The sequence below is a fragment of the Giraffa tippelskirchi genome, chromosome 13 (assembly GCF_054371585.1).
Source record: "Giraffa tippelskirchi isolate mGirTip1 chromosome 13, T2T-mGirTip1v1.2.pri, whole genome shotgun sequence".
NCBI classification, from domain to species: domain Eukaryota; kingdom Metazoa; phylum Chordata; class Mammalia; order Artiodactyla; family Giraffidae; genus Giraffa; species Giraffa tippelskirchi.
In genome coordinates this window covers 107,753,714-107,766,424 of record NC_137287.1, presented here as the reverse complement: position 1 = coordinate 107,766,424, position 12,711 = coordinate 107,753,714, and the positions used below count along the sequence as shown (strand labels likewise).

Genomic DNA, 12,711 nt, shown 5'->3' with positions numbered 1-12,711 from the left:
CCCAGGTCCAGTACACTTGGTCTGTCTGGTTCAGTTCAGTTCAGTTGCTCAGTTGTGTCCGACTCTTTGTGACCCCATGAACCGCAGCACGCCAGGCCTCCCTGTCCGTCACCAACTCCCGGAGTCCACCCAAACTCATGTCCATTGAGTCAGTGATACCATCCAACCATCTGATTCTCTGTCGTCCCTTTCTCCTCCTGCCCTCAATCTTTCTCAGCATCAGGGTCTTTTCAAATGAGTCAGCTCTTCGCATTAGGTGGCCAAAGTATTGGAGTTTCAGCTTCAACATCAGTCCTTCCAATGAACACCCAGGACTGATCTCCTTTAGGATGGACTGGTTGGATCTCCTTGCAGTCCAAGGGACTCTCAAGAGTCTTCTCCAATACCACAGTTCAAAAGCATCAATTCTTCGGCGCTCAGCTTTCTTTATAGTCCAACTTGCACATGCATACATGACCACTGGAAAAACCATAGTCTTGACTAGACGGACCTTTGTTGACAAAGTAATGTCTCTGCTTTTTAATATGCTCTCTAGGTTGGTCATAACTTTCCTCCCAAATCTGTCTGGTAGTGATTCCTAAATAAAAGTAAGATTTTCATACCTTGTCATTTCCCGTAGTATTATTGTTACTTGAAAGCAAATAGCTTTAACTTCACACTGTAGATTGGAATGAGTGGACAAAAATTTTAGATGGTGTAATGTATTGTTGCTCACATTAATTTAAACATAATTTTCTAGGTGATTAATGATCCTATCCATGGCCACATTGAATTTCACCCTCTCCTCATCCGAATCATCGACACACCTCAATTTCAGCGCCTGCGATACATCAAGCAGTTGGGAGGCGGTTACTATGTTTTTCCAGGAGCGTCACACAATCGATTTGAGCACAGTCTAGGGTAAGAAGCCTCTCTGGTGACTCAGATGGTAAAGCGTCTGCCTGCAATGCAGGAGACCTGGGTTCCACCCCCGGGTCAGGAAGATCCCTTGGAGAAGGACATGGCAACCCACTCCAGTACTCTTGCCTGGAAAATTCTGTGGATGGAGGAGCCTGGTAGGCTACAGTGCATGGGGTTGCAAAGAGTCAGACATGACTGAGCGACTTCACTTTCACTTTAGGGTAAGAAGAATACAATGCGATGAAAGTTATGTGATGAATTTAATTTTTTTAAAAAAAGTTATGTGAATGTAGTTTCTCCCTCTGTTTCTCTCCGAATATCTTATTGTATAAATTTAATGCCTTTTTCATCTTAACTAAGCACTTACCACACACCATAGCTGTAGCTTTCACAGTTTGAGGTGTATCATTGAAACTAGCACAAATTTCTTTTTCCTTCTTGACAATTTCACAGATCTATTCTCATGATAGATCTTAGCAACCTCAGCATAACAATTTTTTTCCATCTTTATTGAGTTGAGAATTTTGACCTTTTTGCTCACTTACAATGGACATGAGTTTGAGTAAACTCCGGGAGTTGGTGATGGACAGGTAAGCTTGGCATGTTGCAGTCCATGGGGTCGCAAAGAGTTGGACACGACTGAGCAACTGAACTGAACTACTCACTCACAGGAAGCATTTCTAGGCTTCTCTTTGGCACATCTGAATTGCTAGATTTACTGCTCCTGCACTCTGGGGCAAAATAAGGGTTACTTGAACATAAGCACTGAGAAACGTTGATAATCAGTCTGATAATTGTGCTGGCTGCTAAGTGGCTAATGTGTGGGATACACTGGACAAAAGAAAGAGTCACTCATGACCTGGTCATGGTGGAGCAGAAAAGTGTGAGATTTCATCATGCTACTCTGAATGGACTGATTTAAAACTTATGTGTTGTGTATTTCTGGAGCTTTCCATCTAATATTTTCAGACTATGGGTGACTACTGGTAACTGAAATGAGAAGAATGAAACCAATGATAAGGGAGAACTACTGCATTACTTTTGTTTTGTTTATTTGTTTAGAAGCATTTTTAATTAGCCAGAACACAAGCATCTACTCAAATTTTTATTCATCAATAAATACCTATTAAAAAATTGTTCAGTTCAGTCACTCAGTTGTGTCCGACTCTTTGCAACCCCATGGACTGCAGCACACCAGGCTTCCCTGTCCATCACCAACTCCTGCTCAAACTCACATCTGAGTCGGTAATGCCATCCAACTATCTCACTCTGTGTTGTCCCCTTCTCCTCCTGACTTCAATCTTTCCCATCATCAGGGTCTTTTCCAGTGAGTCAGTTTTTCACATCAGGTGGCCAAAGTATTGCTAGAAAAACTGTTAGACCATACCAAACTGATAAGGTAGCAACTGTTTCTATTCTTGTGGAGCTCAGAGTTTAGGGAACAAGAAAGATATTTATTTATTCAGGAAGTACTTTCAGGTGGAAATGCTAAAAGTGTATTTAACACTTGTTGGGTACCATATCTTTAATTTATGTTGTAAACATTACAATGCCAGAAGTTTGCTTTTTTAAAAAATGGGATAAAATATACAGAATATAAAATTTACCTTCCTAACCATTTTTAAGTTTACAGTTCAATAATGTTAAATATGTCCACATTATTGTGCAACCAATCTCCAAAACATTTTCATCTTGCAAAATTGAAACTGTATCCATTGAATAGCAAGTTCCCATTTCTCTTCTCCCCAGTCCCTCAGTAACCACTATTCTACTTGCTGTTCCGGTGAATTTGATCATTCTGTGTACCTCATTACAGCTTCCCAGGTGGCACATTGGTAAAGAATCCACTTGCCAATACAGGAGATACAAGAGACTTGGGTTTGATCCCTGAGTCAGGAAGAGTCCCTGGAATACGAAATGGCAACCCACTGCAGTACTTTTGCCTGGAGAATATCATGGACAGAGGAGCCTGGCGGGCTGCAGCCATATAAGTGATTTCATAGGATATTTGTCATTCTGTAATTGGCTTATTTCACTTAGCATAATTTCCCTAAGTCGCTCATGATGGAACATGTGTCAGAATATCCTTATTTTGCTCAGTTAAAAACTGCTGATAGGCTACCCCAAGTGACAGACACTGGGAAATTTTTATTATGTATGTACAGAATTTATACTTACAAGTACTTGCTTAATTGGGAATTAACTCTTATCCTAAAATTGGCCAAAATGGGGTTCTTTCGACATTCCAAAATTAATTTTTTTTCATGTGCATCTAGAAAAAGCCAACTTGATAAAACATCTTTTCAAAATTCTTAACTTAAACAGAAATCTTTCTGGGAGCATTGGCATTTCTCTTCCTGTATCTTAGAGATATAAAAGTTCTACCTGATCTTCTTAGGCATCCCCCCACCCCCACTGTGTTCTGAGATCTTGGTCTCTGCTCCCTGAAAGTTACTCACATGATAGACATTTGGCAAGCAGTCAGATAGACTGGGAAGTTTATTTGTCTGGCTGTGGCAACTCTCAGGAAAATTTGTTATAAAGGGTCTTTTTCATCTTAACCTTCATTACCTCCTCTTATACACCAAAGGACTTTACTCTCTTACACTGTTTTGGGAAATAAATTTCTAAATCTTATGAAGGCTGCATCCTTTGCACTCTCTTGTGGGGACGCCTCTTGCATTTTATTGGTTTGAGTCACTGTTAAGATACTACTTGTCAGTGACCAGACAATGAATCCTTAAAAGTGGAGAAGCTTGGTGAATTGGTAAATTTTTTAGAGAGCTTTCATTATAAAGAGCTGTTTTATTGTTACCTATGAAAAAAAATTAGAAGATGGATAGTATATAAAACAGCTATGCCATCAGTTTAGAACTGACAAAAATAAACAAATTTGGGAAGCCTTATTTTGTAGTGTCCATTTAGGGTTCCCTGACAGATGCTAATAAAAACATTAGGTTAATTAGATTGATTAATAGAGAAAAAAGCTGAGAGGAAAGTGAAGAGACTTCATCCCAAGAAGGTGAAAATTTTAAAGGAGTTTGTCCCAACAGGATAAAAATCTTTTTATTTTATTAAGAAATTAGATGTTTAAAATGGATGTTAATAGGATTAAAAGAAAGGTTTTGATACAACACTATGGAAGGTTGGATGGGCCATGGGAACCTTCTGTTGGTGCCCATTATTAAAGGGCCCCAAACAAGTCATTCTTTTTACCTCAGTTTAGTATATATACATAAATAAATATATGTTTAAAATATTTAATTGATGTATATATTTAGAAGGCTGGAAGAAAATTACACTGAGATACCTGATCAATAATTGTTTTGGGCAACGGTTAAGCCCAAAACAATTAATCAAGTTAAAGGTATTTTTTAAAACAGACCTGAGTCCCTTAGTTAACCCCCTCACTGGAGACCCCAGAGCCTTTATATAAAAATAGATAAAATGACCAGAGGATAAAAAGGAAAGTTTCTAGAACCCCTTGTAAGAGAATAGTTTGTTGATGGTACTAATGAAGGCTAAAGTTAATGGTGTAAGAGTTGATAGGATTGAGATGACAGTTTATAAAAATAGGTGTATTTAAGTAGGTTTAATATAATATGTTTATATCTCTTTTTCCTAACTATGTTGTGTATAGACATTATGTCTCCCTGGGGAATGCTTCCCCTGCCTGGTATTATAAGACAGGATATATAAATCTGCCCTTACTTTTACATTATACTGTGTAAGTTCAGGTAACCCTATTGGGTTGTTTGTTTTGGAATTTTTTGTATATTTTTCAAAAAGTATTAAATATACAAAAAATTCCAAAACAAACAACCCAATAGGATTACCTGAACTTACACAGTATAATGTAAAAGTAAGGGCTAATATTCATAAGCTAATAATAATCAAAGTAAAGCAAAGGTAGTTGGGGAAATCAGTCTTTTAATATTATTCAGGCAGCAGACCAGTTCTTTGGGGAATTAAAATCAACTCTCTCTGTCTTGTGAATCTCTACAAATCAGAAATATAAAACAGCCTACAATGACCAGAAATGTAATACAGGCTATTACAGAAATGTAATACAGCCTACAAGCTCAATCAGGTAGACTATGAAACAAAAAGTGAAAAAGAGGGCTTTTTACACTCAAACTGCTGAAAAGGGTCCATAACCCATAGTCGGATTCACAACCTCCTTAAGGATTTATAATGGACAAATACACATCTTAACAGTCACTCATCTTTCAAACAGAAAAATAACTTTTTCTTTTTCGTTTTTGTTTTATTCCTTCCTGTTCTGCAGTGTGGGGTATCTAGCAGGACGTCTAGTTTGTGAACTGAGTGAAAAACAACCAGAGCTGCAGATAAGTGAACGAGATATCCTCTGTGTTCAGATCGCTGGTCTTTGTCATGATCTTGGTAAGCAGTTCAAAGAGCCAGAGTTCTAGTGTAAAATCACCTGTCACCTCTCTTTGAAATACAACTAAGAGCAATATGAAAGTTGTGTTCTAATTCTTTAGTTAACATTAATGTAAATTTGCCATTGCTTCTTCCTAGAATGGTTCATAAGCCCAAACCATTGCTTTCTTTTTTTTTAAGAGTCTTTCAATGAATGTCCCACGTTGTACCCTTCATTGCAGGTTATATGAAAGGACGTTCTAATAGTGATTTTTTTCTTACTGCTGTGTGTTGGAATGATGTAGATTTGATTTTTCCTTTATCTTTGCTGAATAAAATTGCTATTTCCCTTCAGTTACTTTGTGAAATCTACTCTTCTCACACCTAGAATACATAATCTGCTCTAACAGATTAACAACAGATTTAGAGAACTCCTTGTGACCTATACTCACAACCTCAGTCTTGGGCCACTTAAATCCAAGTAAAAGAATATCATCTTTTTCCAGAGACAAAGACAAAAAAGAATGTTCTCTTTTATCACAGGAATTTTTCCCTTTATCCTTGTAATTTATTCATACTTACTGGAGTTATCTATGGATTTCCCAGGCAGCACAGAGGTAAAGAATCTGCCTGCTAATGCAGGAGACACAAGAAACATGGGTTCGATCCCTGAGTCAGGAAGATCCCCTGGAGTAGGAAATGGCAACCCACTCCAGTTTTCTTGCCTGGAAAATTCCATGGATGGGGAGCCTGGCTACAGTCCATGGGGTCACAAAGAGTCAGACATTGAGCACCCACACACACACACTGAAGGATCCTAAGAGTCTGCATGTGCCCTCAATGCAGAGAAAGGGAGGTTTTTGCGTTACAGTAGTCAGATAATTAAAGGCATAGGGCAGTCTTTTCAGCACTTTCCCTTGGAGATTTCAGTAGGACCAGTATCAGCCCTCAATCATTAATTTAAGATTCTTGATATTTTGAGAGAGAGCTTTTGGGAATCTTTTACCAATCCCCAGGAGTCTAAACTCTGCAGTAACAAGCCTTTATTTATGTACTGAAACATGCAAAAAAGGCCTGGGACTGGTCCAAGTGAGCTCCCTCTCCCATCTAACAAGGAAGTGTAGGGGGGATTTGTTCCAGGACCCCCTCTGGATACAAAATAACCCTCCAAAAGCCCAATGCTCAAGTCCCTTATATAAAATTTGTATATAACCCATACACATCCTCTCCTGTGTATAGAGAATTGAATCAATCTAGAATTAAATTAATTCTAGATTACTGGTAATACCAATAATATGTAAATAACTGTCAGCAAGCTTGGCAAATTTAAGTATTGCTTTTTGGAACTTCCTGAAATTTTTTTTTTTCCCCCAAATATTTTCTGTCCAAGGTTGATTGAATCTGTGAATGCAGAGGGCCAAGTGTAACTCCTTCAGAAATTCTGATGATTCCAGATTTGTGCCTCAGAAAAGTTTCATATTTATAGATGTTGTGGAATGTTAAGGTCACTTATGAATAGGATGAAGTAGTGATCTCCACTTTTGATTGCCCATATCATCAATAAAAACAAAGATAAGCCCTGATGTGTACATTTATTCTAAAATAAATTACATACATTATAAAATTTACATTAAAAGGGATGTTTTTAAAGGTTCAGAGTAATGAAGTTCTAATGTTTTCTTCCTGACCCTAGTAGATTGTCTGAAACTGCTTTTCTAACACTACCATTATATAATCTAAAGAAGCCAAAAGTTTTTGTCATTAACATTCCTTTAGTTACACAAAACTGTCCTTTTATTAAGTTTATGTAAACTCTGGTGACTCAGAGACCCCTCAGTGGAGAATTTACATTCTTGTATTGTTCTGCTTCCTGTTCTCTTGTTTTAGAAAATGGGAAGGAAGAATTTGTTCCTTTTTGTGATTATGTATAAATTATTAATTTCTGTTGATATTCACGTTCAACTAAAAAAATTCCCTTTCCACCAATTTACAGTTTTCCTGTTCTAAGGCAGCTTTTGTTTTTAAGGTCATGGGCCATTTTCTCATATGTTTGATGGAAGATTTATTCCACTTGCTCGACCAGAGATGAAATGGACGGTATGTATCCATATTCAATATTTAGTAAAATAAAGACTAAGAAGTGACTACTGTGTTATAGTATACTTCCTGTTACAGTTTTTCAGGGTGTTGCTTTCATTTGATCCTCACAGCAGTCTCTAAGGAGGAAATCATTATCTCCATTTTTGTAAGTGTAAAGGAACTCGAAACTCAGGTGTACTGATGCACCAAAAATCACAAAGCCTGTGAAATGATAGAGAGCCAGCACTAGAAAACCAGGTTTCCTAGAAGCTAATTTAATGCTCTTTCTACTCTGTCATACTAGTATAAATAAAAAATCAAAGGCTGACTCTGGCTTTGATTCATTTTGTGTGACCATGAAGTAAGGAATACCAACTAAGTTCTTTGTATAATTACAGATTTGCAGGTAGCTAACCCATTTTTCTGGAATCAGTTTTTGAGAAGTAAAGTTAGGTCATCTTCCATTTTTGGCCGCACTATATTTGGAGCAGCAGAAGATACTAATAGTGTCAACCATTATTTATTCTCTCATTTTTAGAAAGATATAATTCATCTTAAATATGTTGTCCAGATCTTCATTGTACAGTTCAGTGAGTTTTGACGAGTGTATTCATCCATGCAGCCACGACTCAAGTTGAGATGTGCAATATTTTCATCTTCCTGGAAAATTCCTGTGTGACCCTTTCTAGTCAGTTCCTACTCTCCCCATCTGCTGCTAAGTCGCTTCAGTCGTGTCCGACTCTGTGTGACCCCATGGACGGCAGCTCACCAGGCTCCGCCGTCCCTAGGATTCTCCAGGCAAGAATACTGGAGTGGGTTGCCATTTCCTTCTCCAGTGCATGAAAGGGAAAAGTGAAAGTAAAGTTGCTCAGTCGTGTCCGACTCGTAGCGACCCCATGGACTATAGCCTACCAGGCTCCTCCATCCATGGGATTTTCCAGGCAAGAGTACTGGAGTGGGGTGCCATTGCCTTCTCTGACTCTCCCCATCATCATCACCTAATTTTTATAAACAGATTGATTTTGTCTGTTCTTAGACTTGATATAAGTAGAATCCTATAATAGGTACTGTTTTGTCCTGTTTGTATTCATGCAGTATATTGTTTGTCCCTATTCATTGCTGAGGTAATAGCCCATTGTATGAATAAGTCACTATTTGTTAACCTTTTCTCCTTTTGTAGAATTTGGGTTGTTTTCAGTTTGGGGCTATTACAAATAAGAATGTTGTACATGTTACTATATACGATTTTTGTGGAAAATATTTTCATTTGTCTTAGGTTCATTTCTCCTTACCTAGTAGTAGAATTGCTGGGTCATCAAGTAGATGCATATTCAACGTTATAAGAAATTACCAGACCTTACCCATTTTACACTCTGCCAGCAATATGAGAGTGCCTGTTCTTCCATGGCCTTACCAACATTTAGGTTTTTAGGTTATTCTTTCTGTTGAGTGTGAAATAGTCTCTTGTGGGATTTTCTCTCTTTTTTTGGCATTCTCTGTGGCGTATTAACTTCCATTTCCTGTACTTTGTCACTGATAAATCATCTTTTGTAAAGAGATTTTCCATTTACCCATCTAAAAAAACTGAATATTTACCTTTTAGTTGTCAGTTTGAATAAATATATATATAGTCAGATACATGTATTATGGATATTTTTCTCCCGTCTCTGACTTACCAATTACCAATTCATTTCTTTAAGATTTTTTTTTTTTAATGTGGACCACTTTTAAAGTCTTTACTGAATTTGTTATAATATTGCTTCCATTTCATGGATTTTGGGGGTTTTTTATTTGTTTTTTGGCCACAAGGCCTATGGGATTTTAGCTCTCTGATTAGGGATTGAGCCCACACACCTTGCACTGGAAGGCAGTCTTAACCACTGTACTTCCAGGAAAGTCTTAGTTCATTTCTTTAACAAAGGTGGCTTTTGAGAAAGAAAATTTAAAATTTTGATGAAGTATTCTGGTTCTTCCACCTAGTAAAAAGAATAGTTTCTCTCCAGTTCTGCTGCCCTAGGGCCTCCCTCAGGCTAAAAGCCATAAAAGAACTGGAATGTAGCCCACAACATAAAAGAACTGGAATGTTTCTCTTCCAAGTGTTTAGTTCCCTCTAACATCTGCCTGCTTTTGGTGGTAATCCAATACCTTCAGGAAATTCATTTCGATTCCGTTTAGTCGCTCAGTCATGTCCGACTCTTTGCGACCCCATGGACTGCGCCAGGCCTCCCTATCCATCACCAACTCCCGGAGTTTACTCAAACTCATGTCCATTGAGTTGGTGATGCCGTCCAACCATCTCATCCTCTGTCATCCCCTTCTCCGGCCTTCAAACTTTTCCAGCACCAGGGTCTTTTCAAATGAGTCAGTTCTTTGCATCAGGTGGCCAAAGTATTGGAGTTTCAGCTTCAGCATCAGTCCTTCTGTTGCAGGAAAGGGGACGCCTTCCAGGGCCCGAAACTGGGCTCTTGTCTAACGCTCGGAAATGAATTGTCTGAGGAGACACATGTGCTGACAAAGCAAGAGATTTTATTGGGAAAGGGCACCCGGGTGGAGAGCAGTAGGGTAAGGGAACCCAGGAGAACAGCTCTGTCACATGGCTTGCAGTCTAGGGTTTTATGGTGATGGGATTAGTTTGCGGGTTGTCTTTAGCCAATCATTCTGATTCAAGAGTCCTTCCTGGTGGTGCACGCCTTGTTCAGCCAAGATGAATGCCAGAGAGGATTCTGGGAGGTGGCTGGACATGTGGTGTCTCATTTTGACCTTTCCCGAACTCTTCCAGTTGGTGGAGGCTTATTAGTTCTGTGTACCTTACTAGGACCTCCTGTTGTAAAACAACTCATGCAAATGGTTACTCTGGTGCCTGGCCAGGGTGGGCAATTTCAATCAGTGTGCTTCCCCTAACACTTCCAATGAATATTCAGGACTGATTTCCTTTAGGATGGACTAGTTGGATCTCCTTGCTGTCCAAGGGACTCTCAAGAGTCTTCTCCAACACCATAGTTTAAAAGCATCTATTCTTTGGGGCTCAGCTTTCTTTATAGTCCAACTCTCACATCCATACATGACTACTGGAAAAACTATAGCTTTGAGTAGACGGACCTTTGTTGACAAAGTAATGTCTCTGCTTTTTAATATGCTGTCTAGGTTGGTCAGGAAGTTATCCAGAGTTAATAGTTGTTTTCCAGCAGGGTTAATTTAAATAGGATCTACTTAGCCATTCCCAAGTCTTTTTCTTTAAATATTTTGTCTTTCACATGTAAGTCCTTACCTCGTGGAAACTTATTTCTCTGCATATGCATGGTAGAAATCTGATTTCTTTTTTAATATGGATAATTATTTATTTTCCCACTGATCTGCAATCAAATGCTCTACACTGTCCCCACTGATTCTATAATACCAACCCCAACAGTTTTTGAACTTTCTGTATATGATGAATCTTCCTGGATTCTATTCCATTCCATACTTTCATAGTTGTCACTACTTTATAGCAAGTCTTGATAGTTGGTAGGACAGCTGTCCACACCTTGTTCTTTTATTAGGTATCTTTGGCCTCTTGTTCTTCTATTATAAACGTTGTAATTTTCTCCATAAAGATTTTATACATCTTTTGTTGTGTTTACTCCTTAGTTGCTTATAATTTTAGTCATTATTGTCTGTGCTATCTTTGTGAAACTTAAAGTTTTCTGTGTGTATAAATTTTTTTCTGATCCATTTTTAAGTATGTTGTAGGAATGCTCCTTTATTCCTATATGCATCAGTGGGTATTTCCTAAAAATAAGAACATTCTCTTACATAACCTCAGTACATTTATCAAAATCAGGAAATTAATATTGATACAATACTATTATCTAACTTACAGACTTTCAAATTTCATCAGCTTTCCATAGAAAAGCGGGAAGAAAACCTTTTTTGGTCCTGATTCATCCATATGTTACACTTAGTTGTCATTTTTCATTAGTTTCTTTTGATCTACAACAGTTCTTCAATCCTGTCTTTCATGACCTTGTCATCTTTTGAAGTATACAAGCAAATTATTTTGTGGAATGTTCCTCAGTTTGAGTTTTGGTTTTCGGTTTTCTCATACTGTCAGACTATCTATTTTTGGCAAAATGCCACAGAGTGACCTTCTTAGTGTGTCCCATCAGAGGCACATGAAGTCTCAAGCCTGGTAATATTAACTTAAATCACTCGATTAAGGCAATGGCTGCCAAATTTTCCCACTATGAACTTAACTCTTTTTCCTCTATATAATTAGTATGTACCTTGATTCGATTAAAAATAAAAAAATAGATATAGGATCATTCAGGGTTGTGTTTTCATCTTTCTTGAGTTTGTTTTTGCCAAGAACTGTGATAGAGCAGTTCTTAGCAAAGATCTGTCCTATCACAGTTCTTAGAAAAACAAAGGCCCTCCTGGGGGCCATTTGATCTTTATAACAATTACAAATGAGTGACCAGAGACTATGAGTAAAATGAGTCTATAGTTTGAGATTCCAGCCCAGATCTTGACTTCAGATCTCTGGAACATTCCCCCCCACACCACCTTTTCTTTTTTTTTTTGCTTCCAAGTTTGGAATTACCCTTTTCCACCACTAGATGGAAATGCTAATAGAACTTGTAGCTTCACAAATTCCAAAGCTGATGATACTATAGAACTAAATTTTATAGTAATATTCATTAAAATGGTATTCTACTGGGAATTTCCCGGCAGTCCGGTGGTTAGGACTTGGCACTTGCGCTGCAAGGGCCTATGTTTGATCTCTGGTCAGGGAACTAAGATTCTGCAAACCATGAAGCTCACCAAAAACAAACAAACAAAAAAGGTATTCTATCCTTATAATCTGGTAATATTCAGCTGTGCTCTGTAATACATATGTATTATAAATGATTTTATCTCATTAAATATATTTATGAAATAATGATGCACCTGGATTATAAAGTTTTGTAGACTGGTAAAATATAGACAAATTTGACAGATTTTTAAAAATATCTGTAAGACTAGCTGAAAACTAAATCATTAACATGCATTAGAACTTGATCTCTGAATTACCAGGGAGCCAAGAGTAACTTGAATAATCAGGGGTCCCTGATGGATGAGAGTCTGTAACAGACTGTACTGCTGCCTTTTCCTAGCATGAGCAGGGCTCAGTTATGATGTTTGAGCACCTCATCAATTCTAACGGGCTCCAAGATGTCATGAAACAGTATGGTCTCATCCTTGAAGAAGATATTTTGTTTATCAAGGAACAAATTACAGGACCACCTGAATCACCCATCAAAGATTCTTCAAAGGTAAGTTTGTATACAACCTGATTTGAACCGACTGGTTCTTTTCATCTAGTCTTTTCTT

General features: G+C 37.8%; 1 protein-coding gene across 2 annotated transcripts in view; it reads left to right on the top strand.

Moving 5' to 3' along the window:
- Positions 1-12,711, top strand: part of SAMHD1 (SAM and HD domain containing deoxynucleoside triphosphate triphosphohydrolase 1) — a 55,729-nt gene that overhangs the window by 20,184 nt on the left and 22,834 nt on the right. For both annotated transcript variants that reach the window (XM_081560192.1, XM_081560191.1), the window contains exons 4-7: positions 740-900; positions 5,189-5,304; positions 7,310-7,380; positions 12,495-12,653. In XM_081560192.1, coding sequence (XP_081416318.1) covers positions 740-900; positions 5,189-5,304; positions 7,310-7,380; positions 12,495-12,653 — 507 coding nt within the window. The remainder of the gene's footprint in view (positions 1-739; positions 901-5,188; positions 5,305-7,309; positions 7,381-12,494; positions 12,654-12,711) is intronic.